We start from the raw sequence: 22,762 nt of genomic DNA, 5'->3' as shown, positions 1-22,762 counted from the left end.
AAGAGGTGTGTATAGAACAACTTGAAGGCTTTGAAACTCATGAGAAGCACACTCATTTGTGTAGGTTGAAGAAATCTCTATACAAGCTCAAGCAGGCACCCAAGACGTGGTATGGTCAGATTGACAATTACTTGCAGCAGTTAAGATTCATCAAGAGTGATGCAGATCCCAACCTCTACTATGGACGAGCCACTCATTCTGGTTTTGTATGTGGATGATATCTTTTTGACAAGATCATCAGGGCTCATAAAATACTGCAGGAGGAACCTTGCAGCATAATTCGACATGAAGGATATGGGGTTGATGCAATATTTTCTAGGATTGGAATTTTGACAAAAGAATGGGGAGATCTTTCTTGGGCAAGGGAGATATGCTATAGATATTCTGAAGAGGTTCAGAATGCAAGATTGCAGGCCCATGGCTACACCCATGATCATCAATTGGAAGAATATAGATGCATTAGAGGACAAGGAAGTTGACCCCACCTTGTATAGATAGCTCATTGGGTCTCTCATGTATCTAGTCAACGCTAGGCCAGACATTTGTTTTGTTGTCGATACCCTTACTTAGTTCATGATTGAACCGAAAAGGGTACATTGGGCAGCCGCAAGACACATTCTGAGGTATGTGCGCGGCACAGTTGGGTATGGGTTGAAATATACTCAAGGAGATGATGTCAGATTATGGGGATTCACAGATGCAGATTGAGCAGGCAATTCAGTGGGCAGAAAAAGTACCTCTAGGTACTGCTTCAGTGTTGGATCAGGGATGCTTTCTTGGTATAGCAAGAAGCAGAAGTTAGTAGCACTGAGCTCAAGAGAAGCAGAATATATGGCAGCCAGCACAGCTACGTGCGAAGCTATATGGCTTAGGAAGTTGCTCGTGAGCCTGTTCAGGCAGAGAATGGGAGCAACCAATGTCTAGTGTGATAATCAGAGTTGCATAAATATCTCTAAGAATAGAGTGTTTCATGACAGGTCGAAGCACATAGATATCAAATGTCATTTCGTCAAAGACTATGTATAGCGTGGGGTAGTCTAGGTGCAGTATGTTCCCACAGGAGATCAAGTAGCAGACATACTCACGAAAGCTCTAGGGAGAGCTAAGTTCATCCAGTTCAAGGAACATATGGATATGGTGGAGAACCCAATCAGTAGCAAGATACCGAGAACCTTAGATGGTTCTCAGTTGCAGATTTTGCAATTGAAGCACAAGCAGCAAATGAGAGGGAGTTGCAGTGCAGATGCAGTGTTGGCAGCAGTTCAGCAGGGTCAGCAACAGCACAAATGCAGGGTATATCAAATTTGCGTAGTGGTTGGTGGGCAACAGCAGCCGGACATCAACAGTGTGACAGGAAATGATGCAGAGGCAGGGTGTTGTTTCAGTGGGTTAAAACACTAGAACACATTCCTCGCTAAGAGGGAGTGTTAGTTTTTGTAGCATCGAATGTGTTCTAGCCACAAACTTTTTGGAAAGACTAGAATACACGAGATCTCCAAAACCCCGAAATAGTTTCTAGAAATTCCACCGAGAGATGACTTAATTAGATTATTAGTCGTTTTTTAAATATTTCTCAAGTCTAAACTTAGGGAATATGACGAATTAATTAAGTCATGATGTGAATGTTCTATAAACTCACACGGATCGACAGGAAAATAATCTGGGCCATCGATTATGTTTTAATCTTGGTTGTTGGTGCTCCAATAAAAGATTATAAAAAGAAGTCGATGGGTAGATGGAAAACACACCAATGCAGTTACTCAATTGCCTAGGCAGATCGATTTTCTCAGTGGTTGTGATTCAACAAAGGAGATAGAGCCAGAGGGTGAGTAGCAGGTGAGAGAGAGGGTAGCAGCAAGAGTCCAGAAGGCAGATTTTCGAATTCAAGAAGAGGCAGCGTGAGAGAGAGCATATTCCACAAGAGCACTGAGCAGCCACCGCGCAGAGAGTGACGTAGAGGCACCAGCATATGGGCAGAGGGTCCATCTCTTGGTCAGGAAGTTGTTGTGGAGAGTGAGAAATTTCTTATAAAATTTCTCTCAGTATTTTTCTCTGTCTAGATTGCCAGAATTCTTGTACTCAGATTTGCTGCTGAAAATTAATAAGAAAACCCTCATCTGTTGCACCGGTTTTCCCACATTGTGTTTTTTCGGGGACATTGTCCAAAAATAACTGTATTAATATTTTCTGTGTGTGCTAGAATTTCTCTATTTCCAACATTTTATTTTCCGCAATAATTTATTGTGAAAATTGTTGTAGTAAACTTATTCGATATTTGCCGTAGCAAATAAACTACATAATTTATTTGACAGTTAGAAGAATATTTTTCAGTTATTGCAATAGATGAAATTTTCACATGCTCTTGTCCCTTAGACCCCTTTTAGGTATTAACCTTGGATTTTAGTCCCGTGGGATCTTTTTTACTGACCATTTGGCTCTAGGGATGGTATTTCATGGGAAACCCCAATTTTGGTTGTGTGTTCCCGCTCCCTTATCCACTTATATTACCCTCTTTCCATTCATTATCACCCCATTCATCACTTCTCCCAACTGGGTCCACATTCCCCCTTTGGGTCCAAATAGGGTTAGCATGCCCCTTCCCCTTGCCCACACCTTGGCTCATGGCCTAGAATGAAGCTCAGAAGTTGATTGTAATGACCCGCCTATAAATAAAATACGAGTATTAGCATACATACGAGACCTCCATACGATAGCTATGTATGCATGGACCCGCATGTATCGCACTATATGTAAACTAGTTACTACAGGAGGAGATATAAATTAAAATAATAAATTAATACCACACTAGAGTATCATAGATATGATAAGTCCTTAAAACCAGTAGAAAATATTAATTTTAAAGTACAGATTAAAATTTACAATTTAAAATTAAGAAAATAATAAAATAATAATATAAATTAATTAAAAAGTATAAATTTAATTAATTCATTAAAAAAAAAAAACTTATTAAATTAAACTACGTATCCAAATAAAGATCAACGAAATCAAATGAGATTTGATTTCATAAAATTACACGTAACCAAATTTTTGACACGGGGATGAGGAGAAAGCGGTGGATGAGGAAATAAAAGGAGAAGGGAAAAACCAGTTTAGGGGAGGCAGCAGAGTTGAGAATAATTTTGGATACGAGTCTTGATTATACTGATGTTTTTGGGCATGGGGGAAACAGATTGCTTCAATTGAAAGCTTTCTGAGACTGAGTACCTAGGTTGTACTCAGTTTGGCAGGGAGGTTTTGACCATTTTAGTAACGCAGTCGGACAAGAATTGCAGCAAAGCAGACAGGTTGGTATTCAATAGATTAATTATTTAAATTCTATATGTAAAATTTCATGTTCTGCTATTGTAAAATCCGCGGATGAATGGGTTCTTACATTGATGCTACTAAAAAGAAAGATAAAAGCACATTTGGCCACATTCAACAGGAAAATGTATCACAAAATGCAAAAAATGGTCGGGACAAACACATTTAGCACGTGGGAAAAATCCAATACATGAGATCTTGAAAAGACAACTCTTCAAGAACCATCCGAGATACCAATTACAATAAGGATTTTAGGGATTGGGAAGTTTCTTCATAAGTCATATTCCATAAACCTAACCCTTAGAATCCTCCTTTCCTTTCCATAAAAGACATTGTACTTTTCTTAGGAAGCAAGCAAGCCTTATCCTTCTAACTCTTCCAGGAAAGAGATTGTTTGGGTCACTACACATCATTTCATTGACTTATACCAGGTCTCCTCCCATCGGTGAAAGTCCGTAAATAGAAATAATTCCTAGTTGAGGTGACAGTGGACTAAGTCTCCATTTATTGTCCTTGGCCTAGCATTTGCCCTTTAGGGATCCCCTTTAGGTTCCCTACTAGTTTGAGCAATAACAGGTTGCAAACATGTTTTGGTAAAGAAAGGTTGTAACAACCCTTTTTCATAACACCCCCTATGAAACTGGATTCATCCCCCAGGCCTTACGTGTCCTGAATCCAGCGAATCGGACACGATTCAGGTGGATTTGTGTCCCAAAATCAGGACACCTCGTGTGCGATCAGGACACTTCAAATCCGGAACGTGTCTCGATCAGGTCACTTCAAATCCGGAACATGTCTCGATCAGGTCACTTCAAATCCCGAACATGTCCTGATCAGGACACTTCGAATATGGAACGTGTCCCGATGAGGACACTTCTATCTGCACATTCACTTGTTTAGTTTTTTGTGGGTTTGTTATGGGTGTTTGGGAGCAAGAAGCAAAGGGTGTGGGAGCATTTTCAAGGAGATTCAAGCAACAGGTAAGTGCTAGAACCTATCAGATTTGATGATGGTGATACTATAGAGGGGTCATCCTCCACACCAGCAAATGCAGAGATGACTTTGGATACAGAGGAGGAGGATGCAGCAGAGGAGAGCAATGGTGACCATGATGATGAGGACAGTGATGCTGATTTTGATGATGACTATGAGGATTGATGACTCATGAGTCATGAGCTACCTACTGCCTTGAGGCTTGTATACTTGTAGACTTGTAGTTGTAGTTGTTTTGTATTTGCTATTTCTATTTGCCATTGGCATTGCACTACCTATGTAAACAGTAACACATTTTGATTTTGATGACTTAATGAGAAAACTACAATATCTTTATCTTACTATCTTGTCTTTCTCCTATTGGATCATTGATGAATTGAATATGTATTATAAATTTATAATTTATCATTTATGTCACAATTGTATTTGTAATTTTGTATGCATAATGTTACTTTGTAAAACTTACATCTAGATGAAGATCTATGTTTGAATCAATGAATTTGTATCATGAATGAGAATTTGTGTAAGAAATATCTAATTTTTAATATATATATATATATATATATATATATATATATATTTTAAATATATATATATAACGTATCTGAACGTGTCCTGTTCCGGCGGGTTAACGTGTTCGTATCCAACACTCGAATACCCATATCCGTCAAATCCTGAATCCCCGTGTCAGGTGACTTAGCATATAAGTAAACACAACTGAATTATAGATGTACGCAAATATATGTGAAAATAAATTGATAACTGACTTGAATGGAGGGATGTACGGATCCAAAGCTCTGAGGGGATTGTGTGCTTGTCGAGTTTCTTGTGGCGTGCTATGATTCAACCCATACCTAGCACAATAAACATGCAATACCTTACCTAACCACAGAACCACCACACTAACAATCGTTAAGTGGTGGAGTGGGCATAGGAGTAAAAAGGACAGTGCCCATCCCCATCCTCCTGGGGGGTTGAGGCTAAGGAGGAAAAATGCCTCAAGAAGAGGAGGCAAGTCAACAACATGAAGGGGATTGGCAAAGAAGAGAAGACGCAACAACGATGAGAAGGAGAAGGGGGCTTATCGAACAAGAGAGGAGAGGAGGAGACGGGTAAGAAGAAGCTCATGGAGAGTGCAGAAAGTGTTGGAAATAATACTGAGAGGGGGGGGTGAATCAGTATTATCAAATCAAACACTTTTTCATTTCCATACTCAGATTCATATACGCTACTTCAGTTAAGGGAACCTGTGTGTACACGCAACTGTGTCTAATGCAACTAGCGTATATCCAGTAAACTTATGATTCAGTTAATCCATTAAATGTTGATCTTTAGTTAGTGCATCAGAACTTTATTAACCATATGAACAGTAAACAGGTGCAGTAAAACAGAACAGATCATCACACACAAGAAGCACACATGAACACCATGATGTAAGGTGGAAACCCAATGTGGGTGAAAACCACCTGCTGCAATTCGTCTCTATCTTCTTTTAATAAGAAAATTCTTTTTACAATATTTCTGTACTGGTGCAGCCTTATACCAGTACGCAGGCTTCTACTTGCAGAAGGTTACAACCTTCTCTCGTTCTCCAGCTTCTCCTGGAAGGGAGCTACAACCCCCTTAGCTCTTGTACTAGCTGATGTACTAGTACGTAGGTGCCGACCTACAGAAGGCTACAACCTTCTCTTTCTTCCTCCAGGTACCACGTTTCATAAATTTTCAGACTGGATACTCCTAAAGCACAACACCATAATCTGAAAGCCACGTTTCATCCAATTTTCATACTAGGCCCATCAATATCATTGAAGCACACAATCAATCAACACTAGCATCATCAATCTCTGAATCACCCAATACTGAATCACTGAAACCCTGTCAACAAACTGCAGTCACCAGAACACAGAACTCTGCAACAATGTTCAAATCTAACTGTATCATTAAAAATCATGCATCAGAGTGCATACGCTACTTGGAAGAGCCGAACCAGCGTGTATACGCAACTTCACCAAAGCAAACCAGCGTATATGTCATTAATTACTTACTTATAACTTCACTACACTTCCTGACTTCAGACATATCCAGATCATTACATATACAAGGATAATATGTGTGTTAGCAACCAGATCTAGTCCATTAGATCACATAAAGGTAAGTCATTATGATCCTAATCCATTATTAGATCTCATCCATCAACACTGAAGCTAAACACAATCAACCAAATTGAATATGCAGAATACTGACACCAGTAAACAGTCATCAAAACTCATCAACAACCAGAACCACCTGTAACTTCAAACATCATAGCTCATATGGTATACGCTATTTAGATGTATCTAACCTGCGTATGTACACGCTATTATCATAGTCAACCAGCGTATACATCTGTAAATATTCATTCATGATTTGCAGCTATTCCAAACTTGAGTTATACCCAGATCATAATATTTGCAGAACATTACATGCATCAGTATACAGATCTAGAATAAACATGATCAAGCCGTATAGAGATGATTCATTCCAAGCCATTAAATCCCGATCTATCCTTAGATCGCGTTCTCCATCAACTGCTGAGATTCCTCCTTATCTCGGATCAAGCAAGGCATCATGAACCCATAACCTGCATACTAGATCTCATATTTCATCAGACATTCGAGACTTACTTGGTGCATTTGCCTAATGATCTTCTCCTCCTTTTATAGTCTTAGGCCTTTACTCAATACCATCATCCAAAACCACTTAGAACCAATACCTTGGACCAAATACCTGGGATCAACACGCCGGACAAGATACCTTCAACCAATACCATGGATCACAATACCATGGTCAAAATACCACGAACCAAAACCAAATGTACGCACCTTTCCTTGCATGAGTGCGTGTATACGTATACGCACCTTTTGGTCGGCTAACCCGCGTGTATACGTGGCTTTACCAAGGGTAACTTGCGTATATCTCTTTTTCTTCATTATGTGAGCCTGAGTTGTGATCTGTCATCTTAGTAAGTTGCCATCAAGGACAACACCTGTATCATAATGCCAGCAATCTCCCCCTTTGGACTTGATGGCAAAGTTATCTTGCCATACTGAGAACTGTCATCTTAATGAGTTGTCATTATTCATTACATCTGAACTGATTCCTTTGAGCTGCCCTGCATCCCATGTATTCTGTCACATCTGATATCTCTTCTATAGATTCATCTAGTTATATATATTAGTGAGTTGTTCTGCTACAAGTGGGTTGCCATCAAATACAACACACGCATCATAATGCCAACAATCTCCCCCTTTGGACTTGATGGCAACAATCATACCAAGTCACTCTCCTCCTTTGACATCAAGGGCAAAGGGCGGACCAAGATATTCTCTTCTTTGATATACATTCCGTTGTCCATACTCCCCCTGAGTACCTGTTGAAATCTCTGATTGAGCTCCCCCTTTGTATATGCCAAGGTGTACCAATCTGTCCATGCTCCCTCTGAGTACATGCTGAAATCTCTACTTTGCTGAAGTGTGTTGTTCATGCTTCCCCTGACTGTAGGCAAGGTCTGCGAAAAGATGTTCTACAAGAATAAACATGACTTTATACATCATAAATGACCTTCCTATCCCCAAAGACTCATACATACATCCGTCTCCCAACCAAGTGGGGATATACCAATATTGACTCATCCACCCAACCAAGTGGGGATACACCAGATACCAATTGTTTATACATGACTGAAATATTACATCACCCTTCCCATGCATAGTGGGGGTACAAATTACATCATATGACCAAAAGGGATTCATCAAATGACTACAATAGATAGAGACAAACTATTACATCATGAGTCTTGATATGACCTTTACATGACAGAGACTAAACATCTAAATAAGATAATGATAGTCATTAGCAACTATCATACATAATGTATGATATGCTCCATAAGCATCTGTCAACAGCATCTAGACCAGCAACCTGTATATATCCATTAGTGTATAAGTCATCAACCTATAACAAGGTATGTCTGCATATAGATATCAACTCATCCTTTCGAAGAGAATTCTATCATCATATAGGTAATAACTCATCATCATCATGTCTTCAACAATGCAACTTTGAGAAATCATCCATGTATCCAGCATACTGTATGATATCAACTCATCCTTTTGAACAGAATTCTATCATCATATAGGTAAGAACTCATCATCATCATGTCTCCAACAATGCAACTTTGAGTAATCATCCATGTATCCAGCATATTGTTTGATATCAACTCATCCTTTTGAACAGAATTCTATCATCATATAGGTAAGAACTCATCATCATCATGTCTCCAACAATGCAACTTTGAGTAATCATCCGTGTATCCAGCATACTGTATATAGCACTATGTATCTTGAGCTCAAGATCTTTTGTCAAGACCTCATCCATGTGAGCACCAAGAACTATAGGAATCTTGCATCATAACTGTATTATATGTCGACAGCAGCATATGAGTGACTTATCATCAAGTAATGAAATTGTGTATTCAAGCTTTGTACTTCTCCTTATCCTTATGAAGATCACCATGTAAGCACCATATATGAATTATTAGAGAATCAACCACAAATCTGATCTAAACACCAACTATGTAACCCCAAGAATCATATGAGATTTTTTCATGGATAACTCATAACCATATCATAGCAAGATGTATCATTTATCCATATACGCATCATCACCAAGGACTACTAACCATAATGCCAACAATGCATTATTAAAAACATATGCTCCCCCTGAACCTATACCATCTTGTTTACTGTCAGATCTGATCATGCATATATCAGCAAGAAGTATCAAGGCATCATCATCATCAAGTTAGGATCAAAACACTTCTAAACATCTTACAAGTATTAAGACATTTCCACACATCATCAGCAGATTGTAACCATTATCAAACAAAGCAAATAATGAACTGAATCATATCAGACCCTTTTACTAAGCCTGTCCCACTGCTTTTCTCAAACTGATATATACGCGACTGTGCAGAGTCTAACTCGCGTATATACGCGACTGTGCAGAGTCTAACTCGCGTATATATGCGACTTCTCTTTATGAAACTTGCATATGAGATTGAGAAAACTGAAGTTTTACACTTTCAGCTTCCTCTGAGTCTATTATGTTTGTACATTGTGCTGTGCCACTTCTTTCAAACTGTGCTTCCTTCTTCTTCCATATCTTCAAGTGTGATGATGTTTTCTCCTTTTGGTATGGTGCCCGTACTTTGTTCCTGCATTCCTTTGCTATATGTCCCAGCTTGTTACATGCATAACATCTTACAATTTTCATATTCCTTTTGTAGCAATCAACAGCTTTGTGACCAATCATATTGCAAGAAAAACAATATCCCAAGTACCTAGAACGTGATGATCTTTCTGTGTGATGGTCTTGAACCATTCTACTTTTGCATCTGGCTGCAACATGTCCAAGATTATGACATACATAACATTCAACATTATTCATCGGAGGAGTAAAAGATTTTCTTTGAAGAATTTCTTTCCTTGGTTGTTGATGGGATTGACCTTTCATCTCCATGTTGAGTATTTCAGATTGTGCATTAGAGTTCCTTGTCTTATTTTGTGAACTAAATTCATCTTCAACAGATTCATGAAAACCAAGACCAGTTTTGATAGCAGGAGACCTTTGACTACTAAGAATATCATCCAAGATCTTAGTACTATCTTGAAATTGTAAAAGCTTATCCATTTCTTCTAAGTTATCTTTTAGAATATTTACCTCAACCTGATGTTGCTCCTCCTTTTCACGATACTGCTTCTTCATGTTTTCTTCAGCTTTTCTTCCTTCTTCCAATTGATGTCTTAATTCAAGAACTTCGTTTTCTTGTTTTTCAAGAGCTTGGAGTAGTTCTTTATTCTGCTTATTTGATTCTTCAAGATCTTCTTTTAGCGAGAGGACCTTAGCTTCAAGCCTTTCATAGTAACTAGATCTTTCTCTGAGTTTCTTGATTGTTGTGCTCCTTCCATTTACTTCATTTCTTAATGATGTTACTTCATCCTGCAACTTTTGACATTGATCTTTCTTTTCCTTGAATAGCTTCCTTACCCTATTTCCTCCCTCTAGTTGAGCTTTTAAATTGGTAACTTTTTCTTTGGAGACACATTCCCTTTTGTGCAATAGATCTTGTTGATCTCTAATTTTGTCTGTAAGCCTTTTAAATTCTATCTCTATTTGATATCTTTCTTTCTCACCCATAAGAGCAAATTCAGTTGTTTCGCTATCACTTTCATCATCTTCAAATGGATGGAGAAATGTATCACCAGAGGATAAGAAATTCATACCTGATAGTTCTTTTGTTTGTTCATCCTCATTGTGAAGTGATTCTGAATCTGAAGTGTTTCTTCCACGTATTCCCCAATCGATTCTCCCACTGTCAGAGTTCCTTTGAGATGTCTTCTTCTTTTGAGGCGCTTTCTTCTTAAGCTTCTTTCCCATTGTTCTACGGATCTCCTTCAAGCGATCAAGCTTCTACCAAAGGACCTGCTCTGATACCAATTGTTGGAAATAATACTGAGAGGGGGGGTGAATCAGTATTATCAAATCAAACACTTTTTCATTTCCATACTCAGATTCATATACGCTACTTCAGTTAAGGGAACCTACGTGTACACGCAACTGTGTCTAATGCAACTAGCGTATATCCAGTAAACTTATGATTCAGTTAATCCATTAAATGTTGATCTTTAGTTAGTGCATCAGAACTTTTTTAACCATACGAACAGTAAACAGGTGCTGTAAAATAGAACAGATCATCACACACAAGAACCACACAAGAACCACACATGAACACCATGATGTAAGGTGGAAACCCAATGTGGGTGAAAACCACCTGCTGCGATTCGTCTTTATCTTCCTTTAATAAGAAACTTCTTTTTACAATATTTCTGTATTGGTGCAGCCTTATACCAGTATGCAGGCTTCTACCTGCAGAAGGTTACAACCTTCTCTCGTTCTCCAGCTTCTCCTGGAAGGGAGCTACAACCCCCCTTAGCTGATGTACTAGTACGTAGGTGCCGACCTACAAAAGGCTACAACCTTCTCTTTCTTCCTCTAGGTACCACAATTCATAAATTTTCAGACTAGATACTCCTGAAGCACAACACCATAATCTGAAGGCCACGTTTCATCCAATTTTCATACTAGACCCATCAATATCATTGAAGCACACAATCAATCAACACTAGCATCATCAATCTCTGAATCACAATACTGAATCACTGAAACCCTATGAACAAACTGCAATCACCAAAACACAGAGCAGAACACAGAACTCTGCAACAATGTTCAAATCTAATTGTATCATCAAAAATCATGCATCAGAGTGCATACGCTACTTGGAAGAGCCGAACCAGCATGTATACCAAAGCGAACCAGCGTATATGTCATTAATTACTTACTTATAACTTCGCTGCACTTCCTGACTTCAGACATACCCAGATCATTACATATACAAGGATAATATGTGTATTAGCAATCAGATCTAGTCCATCAAATCGCATACAGATAAGTCATTATGATCCTGATCCATTATTAGATCTCATCCATCAACACTGAAGCTAAACACAATCAACCAAACTGAATATGCAGAATACTGACACCAGCGAACAGTCATCAGAACTCATCAACAAGTAGAACCACTTGTAACTTCAAACATCATAGCTCATATGGTATACGCTACTTAGATGTATCTAACCTGCGTATGTACGCACTTTTATCATAGTCAACCAGCATATACATCTGTAAATATTCATTCATGATTTGCAGCTATTCCAAACTTGAGTTATACCCAGATCATAATATTTACAGAACATTACATGTGTTAGTATACAGATCTAGAATAAACATGATCAAACCGTATAGAGATGATTCATTCCAAGCCATTAGATCTCGATCTATCCTTAGATCTTGTTTTCCATCAACTGTTGAGATTCCTCCTTAGCTCAGATCAAGCAAGGCATCATGAACCCATAACTTACATACTGGATCTCATATTTCATCAGACATTGGAAACTTACTTGGTGCATTTGCCTAATGATCTTCTCCTCCTTTTAGAGTCTTAGGCCTTTACTCAATACCATGGTCCAAAACCACTTAGAACCAATACCTTGGACCAAATACCTGGGATCAACACGTCGGACAAGATACCTTGGACCAATACCATGGATCACAATACCATGGTCCAAATACCACGGACCAAATGTACGCGCCTTTCCTTGCATGAGAGTGCGTGTATACGTATACGCACCTTTTGGTCGGCTAACCCGCGTGTATACGCGGCTTTATCAAGGGTAACCTACGTATATCTCTTTTTCTTCATTCTGTGAGCCTGAGCTGTGACATGTCATCTTAGTAAGTTGCCATCAAGGACAACACCTGTATCATAATGCCAATAGAAAGACTAAAGACAACTAAGGAATAGTGCAAGTCGATGAAGAAAAATGGAGCATGGACGACATTTCCCTGGAGATTGGGATGACATTCCCTGTATGGTGATGAGAAGGCCCTACACTGCATGTGTTAAATCCTATATGGTTAGTGGGAGGCTCATTGGAGAATTAAAGCACTTAGTGCTTGCCAAGTAGGTTGACGAATCATTAAGTGCTTGCTAAATAAGTTGGTAAACCACTTAGTGTGTACCAAATGGGTTGATAAACCACTAAGCAGGTAAGTTGATCCATTGTGGTGCTTGCTAAAAGAGTTGTTAAACCACTAAGTTCTTATTGAGGAAGCTGATAAACCACTTAGTGCCTGTTAAGTAAGTTGATAAACCACCTCGATAGTGGGCTAAAGGCTCCTGCAATTCTTTCCTTGAAAATCCAGTTGATAAACCATCTAGACAATGGGTCCAGTCTCCTAGAACTGAGAAAATACACCAGCTGAGCCTTGGGTGGAGTCCTATTTTTAGTTTTGGGGAGTATGAGGGTCACTGTGGTGCTTACTGCTGGAGAGCGGTTGACAAACCACCTGGATAGTGGACTCCTCCTGGTTGTGTGATTAAACCTAGGGTGTGAGTTTCCCTAAATATCATCCCCTCAAACTTTAGATCTGTTGGGAGTGGTTGACTGCAAGAAAGACTACAATGTGGTTGGCCTACAGTTGTGTGGAGAGTTGAAGTCCCTTCTTTAGTTTCCAACCATCTTTAATAACACATATAAGTGTAAATTGTCTATGTACTCTATCTTATGGAATGTGATGATTTTGATTATGTTGTGTGTTAGTTTTTGTAGCATCAGATGTGTTCTAGCCACGAAATTTGCTGGAGAGGATCAAATACATGAGATCTCCAAAACCCATAAATCGTTTATGGAAATTCCACCTAGAGAAGACTTAATTAGATTATTAACCATTTTTTTAATGTTTCCTAAGTCTAAACTTAGGAAAACTGATTAATTAATCAGAATTAATTAAGTCAAGGTGACAATTCTCTAGAAACTCACACGGATCGATCTAGAAATGATCTGAGCCATCAATTAATATTTAATCTTGGTCGTTGGAGTCCCAACAGGAAGATATAAGAAGGGATCGATGTGGTGATGGAGAATACACCACAGTCACTTGGAAAATTCGATTTTCCAGGGTAGCAGCAATCAGTTGCCGAAGAGTTCAAGCTTCAATGAAGTAGCAGAGACAGTGATCCAGAGGAAGTTTTCCAGATCCAGAGAGGCAACAACAAGGAGGTCGAGTTATTCCCGATGAGGCAGCACAAAGGACTGCACGGTTGCTTTAGAAAAACAATTCTATTTGGCTAGAGGAAAAATTGATTCAGCTTCCAAAGGTTGGGAAAGTCTTCCAGAGGGTTGGAGAATCAGTTTTAACTTTTCACAGCAGAGACAGCTATAACGACTTCATCAGATGTAGTTCCAGGCTTAGACATCCAAGGGTTTGCGCAAGCACTACCCAAGGCTAACGCAAATGGTCTAGGAGGATGAATTTTTTGAAGGGAAATTGTGTCGGGGTTGCTTGTGGAAGTAGAGAAATTCCTTTAAATAATTTTGGTCAGATTTTCTTGCTGTTTGGATTGGTAGTTGGCATCCATAGATTGTACTCAGAATTCACCGCTGCATAATAATAAAACCCTCATCTACTACACTAGTTTTCCCAAGTTGGGTTTTTACAGGGACATCTATCCAAAAATAACGGTGTCATTTTTATTATGTGTGTGCTAGTATTTTCTCAGTTTCTAGCGCTATTATTTCCACAGTGTTTTATTTGTGAAGGTTTCAGTGTGATTTATTCAATATTTGTCGTAGCAAACAAATTGTTAAAATTAATTAACAATTAGAAGAATAATTTCCAGTTGTTGCAATAGGATTGCAGTTTTAAAATTTTCACATGGTATTAGACTGTGAGTGATCAACCAGGAAGCTCAAAAGTGGAAGGAGGAGTTTGGTTGTTCAGTAGGAGCAGCAGACCGAAATACCTAGAGGCTTCGTAGTTCATTTACAGGAAGGTCAAATTGCTGGGGCAGAAAATTCAATTTTCAGTTGCAGGGTTACAGAAAAGTTGAATTGCCAAGAATTGTGATTCCAGCAATTAGAGGGAGCATCAACAACTCAGATTTTCGCTGAGTAGATTTCTAGTTGGACGCGGAGGGTTTTGCTACAGTTTGCAGTAGTAGAATTAGTGTCGGGTGGAAGAGAAAAACACACACAACAGAGGGAAATTTTCTCTCATGTAACTTCGAGTCTCATAAGTTTGATTTTTCCAAGCAAATTGGGAGTAGCAGAGTGCAGATTTCCTCACTCCAAAAGGGAGTGCTTATAGCAGAGTAGCAACCAAGCAAAGGCGAAGAGGGAATTTTCGACAAATTCAGATATGGCCACAATGAAGCTTAGAGATCAGGATAAGTTGGATGGAGGTTCCAACTATGTCATCTTGAAGGCTAGGATGTTCTTCCTTCTAGATGAATATGGCTTCAAAGCCTACATAGATAATGTGGTGGCAGTTCCCCAGGATGCAGATCAGCTAAAAGAATACAGGAAGGAGATGGCGCGGGCAAAGAGGATGATTTTGGATGGAATCTAAGATCACATAGTCTCACATATTTTTGGCAAGAATACTGCAAGGGAAAAGTGGGATGCTCTCTCCACGCTATACCAAGGTACTTCCGAGCAACATAAGAGGTTCCTGGAAGAAAAGTTGAGATGCATCAAGATGTAAAAGGGGGAAGGTATAAATCACTTTCTCTCCAAGATTCAGGGGGTCCGAGATCAGCTTGAAATTGTTGGGGCAGCACCTCAACCTTTACAGCTAGTACGGTTGGCACTAAACAGTGTCTCGGAGGATTGGCAAATCTTCGTCCAAAGTATATTGAGCAAAGACACGCTACCAATATGGGATAGAATGTGGGTTGACTTGCAATAGGAGGAGTTGAGGCAATCTCTTCTAAAGAGCTCCATTAGTGGCATCAGTAGCAGCGGACCGAAGGGTGTGAAGGAGGAGGAGAAAGTGGCCCTCGCATCAAAGGGTCTTAGTTCAGGGCAGGGGGAACCGAAGAAGAAGAAGGAACTACCTAAGGTCAAGTGCTTCAGGTGTGGTGAGTTTGGCCACTATAGTACCTAGCGTCCTCTCAGAAAGAAGGACAATTAGGAGAAGCAAGACTAGGCAGCAGCACATGCTGAGATAGATAGGTTGTCCTCCAGGTTGGAGGAAGACTTTGCGATGATGGCAGCCATACCTCCAGGAGTGAGGTGGGGTGACTTGGATTTGTAGCCCCAGAGAGCTACAAAGAGGGGGCAGGGTCCTTGAGGAGTCCATCTCATGGGGCATTACCATGCTACAAGGGCCCACAATATTTAGTGGCAGGATGGATTAGTGGCAGTTGATGCAGTTAGTACCAAAGTGGCAATTGTAGACTAGTAGCAGTTAGGTGTTGAGGAGCGCAATGCAGAGTTGGCAGCAGTGTAGAGTGGCACAATGCAAAGTCAACAGCAGCACAAATTATTCAATGGCAGTGCAAATGCTAGTAGCAGTCAGGACTCGGGAGACGGGTGCATCATACTGAACACAAATGATTCAGTGTTTTGGATGCTTCTCAGTTGCAGTAGTTGCAGTAGTTGTAGTTGTAGCAACAACAGATGAGAGGGAGTTGTAGTGCAAATGCAAAGTCGGCAGCAATACGGTAGTGTCAGCAGCAGCACAGATGCAGCATCAGAGTTGCGCAGTGGTTGGTGGGAAGCATGGCTAGACATCAACAGCGTGACAGGAGGTGATATAGAGACAGGGTGTTGCGGTAGGATGTGCAACACTAAAGAGAACACAATCCTCGCTAAGAGGGAGTGTTAGTTTCTATAGCATCAAATGTGTTCTAGACACAAAATTTGGTGGAGATGCTAGAATACATGAAATCTCCAAAACCCAGAAATCGTTTATGGAAATTCCACATAGAGACAACTTAATTCGATTATTAACCAATTTTTAAATGTTTCCTAAGTCTAAACTTAGGAAAACTGGTTAATTAATCAAGATTTAACTAAGTCAAGGTGAAAATTCTCTAAAAACTCACACGAATCGATCTAGAGATGATCTGAGCCATTGATTAAGATTTAATCTTGGTCGTTGGAGTCCCAACATGAAGATATAAGAAGGGATCAATGTGGTGATGGAGAATACACCAGAGCCACTTGGAGACTTCAATTTTCCAAAGTAGCAGCAGTCAATTGCTAGAGAGTTCGAGCTTCAGTGAGTTAGCAGAGACAGTGAGGGGCAGAGACAGTGATCCGGAGGAAGTTTTCTAGTTGTGGAGAGGCAGCAGCAAGGAGGCCGAGTTATTCCCAGTGAGGCAGTGTAGAGGACCATGTAGTTGCTTCAAAAAAGCATTTCGATTTGGCTAGAGAAAAAATCGATTCATCTTCCAGAGGCGGGAAAATCTTCCAGATGGTCGGAGAATCAGTTTCCTCAACTGAGACAGGCATAACAACTTCATCAGAGGAAGCTTCGGGCTTAGATGTCCAAGGGTCTATGCAAGCACGACGCAGAGGCTATCACAGAGAGTCCAGGGGGATGAATTTAATGAAGGGAAGTTGTGTCGAGGTTGCTTGTGGAAGAAGGGAAATCCCTTAAATAATTTTGATCATATTTTCTTCTTGTTTCAATTGCCAGTTGGGCATACATAGATTGTACTCATAATTCACTACTGCATAATAATAAAACCCTTATCTATTGCACCCGTTTTCCCAAGTTGGGTTTTTCCAAGCAACATTTGTCCAAAAATAACGGTGTCATTTTTTTGTGTGTGTGCTAGTATTTTCTCAGTGTCCAACGCTATTTTTTCCACAGTGTTTTATTTGTGAAGGTTGCAGTGTGATTTATCAGTGTTCGCTGTAGCAAATAAATTGTTAAAATTAATTAACAATTAGAAGAATAATTTCCAGTTGCTACAATAGGATTTCAGTTTTGAATTCTCACATTGTGCATGGTGTAAGCTTTTGAATGTTTATGAACTCATTGAATGCCCGAATTGTAAAGGGTCACTATTATGCTTATGACTGAAACAATATCTGGTATGGTCATGAATGTTAATACACACCTGGATAATTTTGCTTTTGTTCATGTTCATGTTGAACGTGAGAAATTGTGTAGTCTTGTGCAATCAAACATACTTCTAAGCCCTGTGATTGAGATATGTGTGTAGAGACTAACTAGTTATTTGGTTGAAATTTCCACCTTGTAGTTGTAGGTTGTAGGGACATAAACTCTAGAGACGACGGTCTGGGCTAAACCTGTGGTAAACACAATATTGGTCCTGTACCTGTGTATGTATGCCACTAGGACCAACATACGATAAGACTTAACCCACTGGATGTGGTGGTGTCGACACCGAGCAAGCGCTGGTGGAACCCTGACCTAGTGGAACCATACCACGAACGTTGGTCACCGGCCATTGACCGTTGTGGTTAAGTCTCAGAATGAGTCATGGCCAAGCACTCTTTTAATTATAATGGAAGGGCAGTAGTGGGGCTGGATGTAACCTTGAGGGCAAAACCCACTTTACCCCTCACTGTCATGACCATTACTTCGTCCATTTTAATAAGCGCGTCGGTGGAAAAGGGGCCGATCCAGCTGATGTTCCATTGTAGAACCTTACCACCACTCTCCGCCCACCGTCTCTTCTCATTGTGTAACATTGAACTCCACGGGTGGTAATACGACTGGGCGGCATGACCTAGACTCGACACTGCGGCCCTGTTCCACTGAATTAGTAGGAACACGAGGAGGCCACAAGGGTGCCACATGAACTGCTCAAAGAAATGGCATCTGCTAATACGCTGGAACTTCAGGCAAGTGTAACCTTTGATCCGAATCTTGGATCAAGATAAAATTGATATCGCCGGAAAGCTCTTGACGAGTAAGACACAATTGTGATATCAAAAAGTAATTTCGCAAACTTGCAGAAACAAGGTTTTTTCTAGTCCCATTCTCATAGCAAACCTTGGGGATCTAGTTAAACAGCAAGTAACACCTTCCGTGCCCCAAGAAAGTACAAGGGGGTGGGAGGGAGTGTTACAAAAGTGTGGAAAAGGGAAACCAAATGGTAGATTCGGCATACCCTCTCAATCAGAGGTAGAGATTGGACCCTGACAAAAATGCATCTAAAAAATTCTGGCTGTATATATCCATCTGTGCCTTTATAATACCACTCTGCCTCTCACTCCAACCATTAACTCAATACCAGCTCATATCATTGATATTGAAAATAATGGTGTAGAAGACAAATGAAAATAAGAGTAACAGAAAATTGCAAACTACCATTAAAGGTTTATTTCTTATAACGATAGAAGCTAGGCTCAAGATGAATCTTGATTTAGGAAGCTGCATCACGGTTCTAGGGGAATGTGACCAAGGTTTGAGTTGTGGGTACATCAAAATAAAAGAACAATTTCTAAGTTCAAGAAGCACACTCACATGTAGTGAATTAATATGTTAATATATCTTTTATATTAAATGAAGGAAATAGAAAAGAAATTACATAAAGGCCCACATACGAGCAAGTTATGTTGAAACGCACGATTTCTAAGTTCCAGAAGCACACTCACATGTTGTGAATTGATATGCTGATATATCTTTGATATTAAATAAAGGAAATAGAAAAGGATTTGCATTAACGCCAAATATGAGTGCCAAAAGTATCTATGCTATGCAGGAGTGCCAAAATTATCTCCTGATAAATGAAAGACGGAAAACATGAATCTAAAACAGTGAAAGGGCAAATAACAAAATACCAAACAAACAGGGTAACCCGAATAATCTAACGATAGCAAAGAGGATTGAAAAATACCCTCTTAATCTAAAACCAAGATGCGTACCTGCTCAAGCAGTTCGCTGTAGTCAACAGGGAATTCCACATCAATCTCAGTTGATGTGCCCGTACGACTGTCAGAACTTGCTCTAAGCCTCCGGTTACCAGGGGCCAAATGGTTGGGATCATGGAATCCAGAAGAAATTGACCGTTTTGGGCTTCTCTGATTCCAATGTCGGCGGCAGAAAATTTGGGAATCTGGATTAAATATTTGCACATTAGCCTGCATATAGAGAACTACCAATTATCAAAATCCAGATTCAAAATCTGGTTCCATCACACAAATTATTAGAAAGAAACTCCTGCAAATATCTCCTTATGAAAATATTCAATTCAATGCAATCCTCCTTTCATAAAATTATTATAGGAAAAAAAAAATATTGCCATCGATATCTGCCCAAAATGGCCGCTTCTGGAAACTTCATGCAAAAGAGGTATTCAATACAATAAATTGTGTTTTGCGTTTCATTCGAAGTTTCGCTAATTTCGAGTATCTTATCGTTTTATTGAGGAAAGTCGAAGAAGGAGAGGACTTGATTGGTTAACTGCAACTTATTTACCAAAGTTTACATTAAGAAAATATTGCATGCACAGCATCTAGACAAAGTTATAAATTTCTATAAGTTTCTGAAAATGATCTAAACAAGTATCTTAACTCGCTGAAATGTATAACAGAAAAACACAGATCTATGATTATGAGAATGAATACTAAAACACATTATTTGTTTAAGATAGAAGAATATCCATATCACCTGCTGAGCTGGCAAAGGAAAGTCCCCTCTACAACGGTTTTGCAGGCAGGATAAAATGGGTAACCTCTCTGAGGAATTGGGAAATCTTGTAAACTGCATTTTTCATAATCTCTGAAGCATAAAAAATGAATAGGCCACCCGACGCTAACACTAAATATGATCAGATAGGTACTTATAACATTATCTCTTAAATTAAAGTCAATTTAAAATCAGCATTTATTCTCGGGTCAAGTGCTTTATTGGCTAATAATTTCGTTTGTCCACACTCCAAGAGCATTCAAAAGATAACCACCACTAGAATGATATCTTCTACCTATTCAGCCAAGAGACTTAACAATAGCAGGCTATTCAACACTGTAAACTACGGAGAGTTAAGAGCGTTTAAGGAGTTTTATTGAGAATGCTATGAAGATGTCACAGTTCGATGGTAAGAGACCTTTAGAATATTCATTCTGTGCTTGATTTTCATTTATTATCTGATGGGCATGGAATGTAAGGGTACGGCAATATGTATTTCAATACTGCACCAGTTTCCACTATTTCGGAAATTTACCTGGATTTAACCACCTGCGGGAAAATTGGGTTTCAATAAATCAATAAGATCTGCAATGTGTCAACGATTTCTTTATTAGAGGTACCATTGAAGAAATTTACCTTCTCTGCAGTGGGCAAATGGGTTTAAACCAAAACAAAATGGTCTGCAATGTGTCAATGATTTGTGTATTAGACATACCGTTTGCACAATTTTTATCATTTTGAAGGAGACGGGCCTGGTGGATTTTGTTTCGCATGTGTATCAGACTTGGCACTGGGTGCACCATTTTCAAGGAGATGGACCTGGTGGATTTTGTTTCCGTCTTTGTGTATCAGATTTGGCACTGGGTACACTTCAAGATTTTTTTTCCCTCGAATTTATTCGTGCATTATAGGGCTCAAAATCCCCCATTTTATTTATGTGATAAGATACTGAAATATAGATGTAGTGTAGTGGGTAACTTTCTAGCCGTTCAGATGGCATGACAGAATCAACCACTGTCAATCGACACAAGGTATGTAAGAAAACATGTTTTACTGAATAATGGAAGTATCAGATTTCTGCCCCGATTCTGCGTTCTGCCTGATATTAAATTCCTCGTTGTGACGGGCTATGGTATGTGTTTTATGAGATTTGAACATTTGTTAACCCGGAAGAGTCCGTGTTTAATTATTTGAAATGGTATTGAAATTTATATTAATTAGTTTAGATTTTTTTTAATTGGGGATTTAATAAGGGTTTACAGGAATCAAATTTTTCATTTCAAAAGAGATTTTCTATGGTCTTGATAGATCCAGAATTAAGAATCTCCCCTTTATAACTTCAAAAGCTACTAGTAAATTGACCAAGTCAAGGTTGTCCTAGTTGCCTTTCTATGACATAATAATAAAATAAAAAATTTACCTTTAATTATAAAAAACATTAATAACATAGAATTTTTATTTTAAGATAGGGTTATTTTTATTTTTATTTCCCTTAATGAACCAACAAAAATTGATTTTAAAAAAAAAATAACTTAGAATTTTATTTTAACAGTGTTATTTTTATTTTATTTTATTTTGACCGAGGGAGAAAGAAAGAAAGAAAGAAAATTATTTTAACATCCTAGAGGCTAAAAATAGTGTATGGGACAAATTGTTTCATCATCTAATTGATGTATTCGGCCCTTTTCCTATGAAGCCTCACAATAAACACTCCCAGTTTCTCCACAAACCCCTCACTAAATGGATTATCTCAAGAGCTAGCTGCTAAAATATATCCACAATTGTCCCTGTTGTCTTTGAAGGCCTCGCATTCTAAAACGAAATGCCTTTCTGTTTCCACTTTTCCGAAAGAACAACAAACATACTTTTTCCTCCCCACACTTCTTTTAGCCTTTTTCAGCGCTCTGTTTCACAACGGAGTTGATAAGAATTAGTCGTTAATTGAGCAATAAAAAATTTGGCTCTCCAAGAAATATTGGCCTCTATCTACACTTTTTGTTGATGATTATGAGTGGGATTAAACACTTCAATATATTATTTTTTCTTTCTCTCTAGCTCTTTATCCCAAGTACGCTTGTGGAACTTATCCATAACAAAAGTTTTTATTTCTTTACTGTTTATGGGACACACGTTCAAGAAAATGCCCCCATTTACTAAACCGTTTATTATTTTGCTACATCCAGGTCTTTTTTCTTTTGCACAATATGTCATTAAAGACAACCTTAGGTCATCTACCCTCTTCCATTTGCTTAATTCTTTTTAAATACCTTATGACTTGCACCATAGCAATTTCTTCAATAGGAGCAGTCCCTGTTTCACTTAACAAGATAGCATA

At 39.0% G+C, this 22,762-nt stretch overlaps 1 protein-coding gene across 3 annotated transcripts in view; it reads right to left on the bottom strand.

Annotated features, from left to right (window-relative positions):
• Positions 1–21,290, bottom strand: part of LOC149255945 (protein LPA3-like) — a 133,981-nt gene extending 112,691 nt beyond the window's left edge. The window contains exons 1-2 of one of the 3 annotated variants that reach the window (XM_089460613.1): positions 21,143–21,290; positions 19,665–19,880 (exon numbers count right to left, since the gene is read on the bottom strand). In XM_089460613.1, coding sequence (XP_089316739.1) covers positions 19,665–19,880; positions 21,143–21,163 — 237 coding nt within the window. In that variant the 5' untranslated portion in view covers positions 21,164–21,290. Of the gene's footprint in view, positions 1–19,664; positions 19,881–20,409; positions 21,097–21,142 lie in introns of those variants that run through there. The other 2 variants (XM_089460614.1, XM_089460612.1) reach the window with 2 other exon arrangements.
• Positions 21,291–22,762: the final 1,472 nt, after the last annotated feature.

Source organism: Pinus tabuliformis, chromosome 7, assembly GCF_031772625.1.
Source record: "Pinus tabuliformis cultivar Carrire ecotype Pingquan chromosome 7, CPIR1, whole genome shotgun sequence".
NCBI lineage: Eukaryota > Viridiplantae > Streptophyta > Pinopsida > Pinales > Pinaceae > Pinus > Pinus tabuliformis.
Note: the sequence above shows the minus strand (reverse complement) of the source record. Positions and strands in the feature narration are given on the sequence as shown.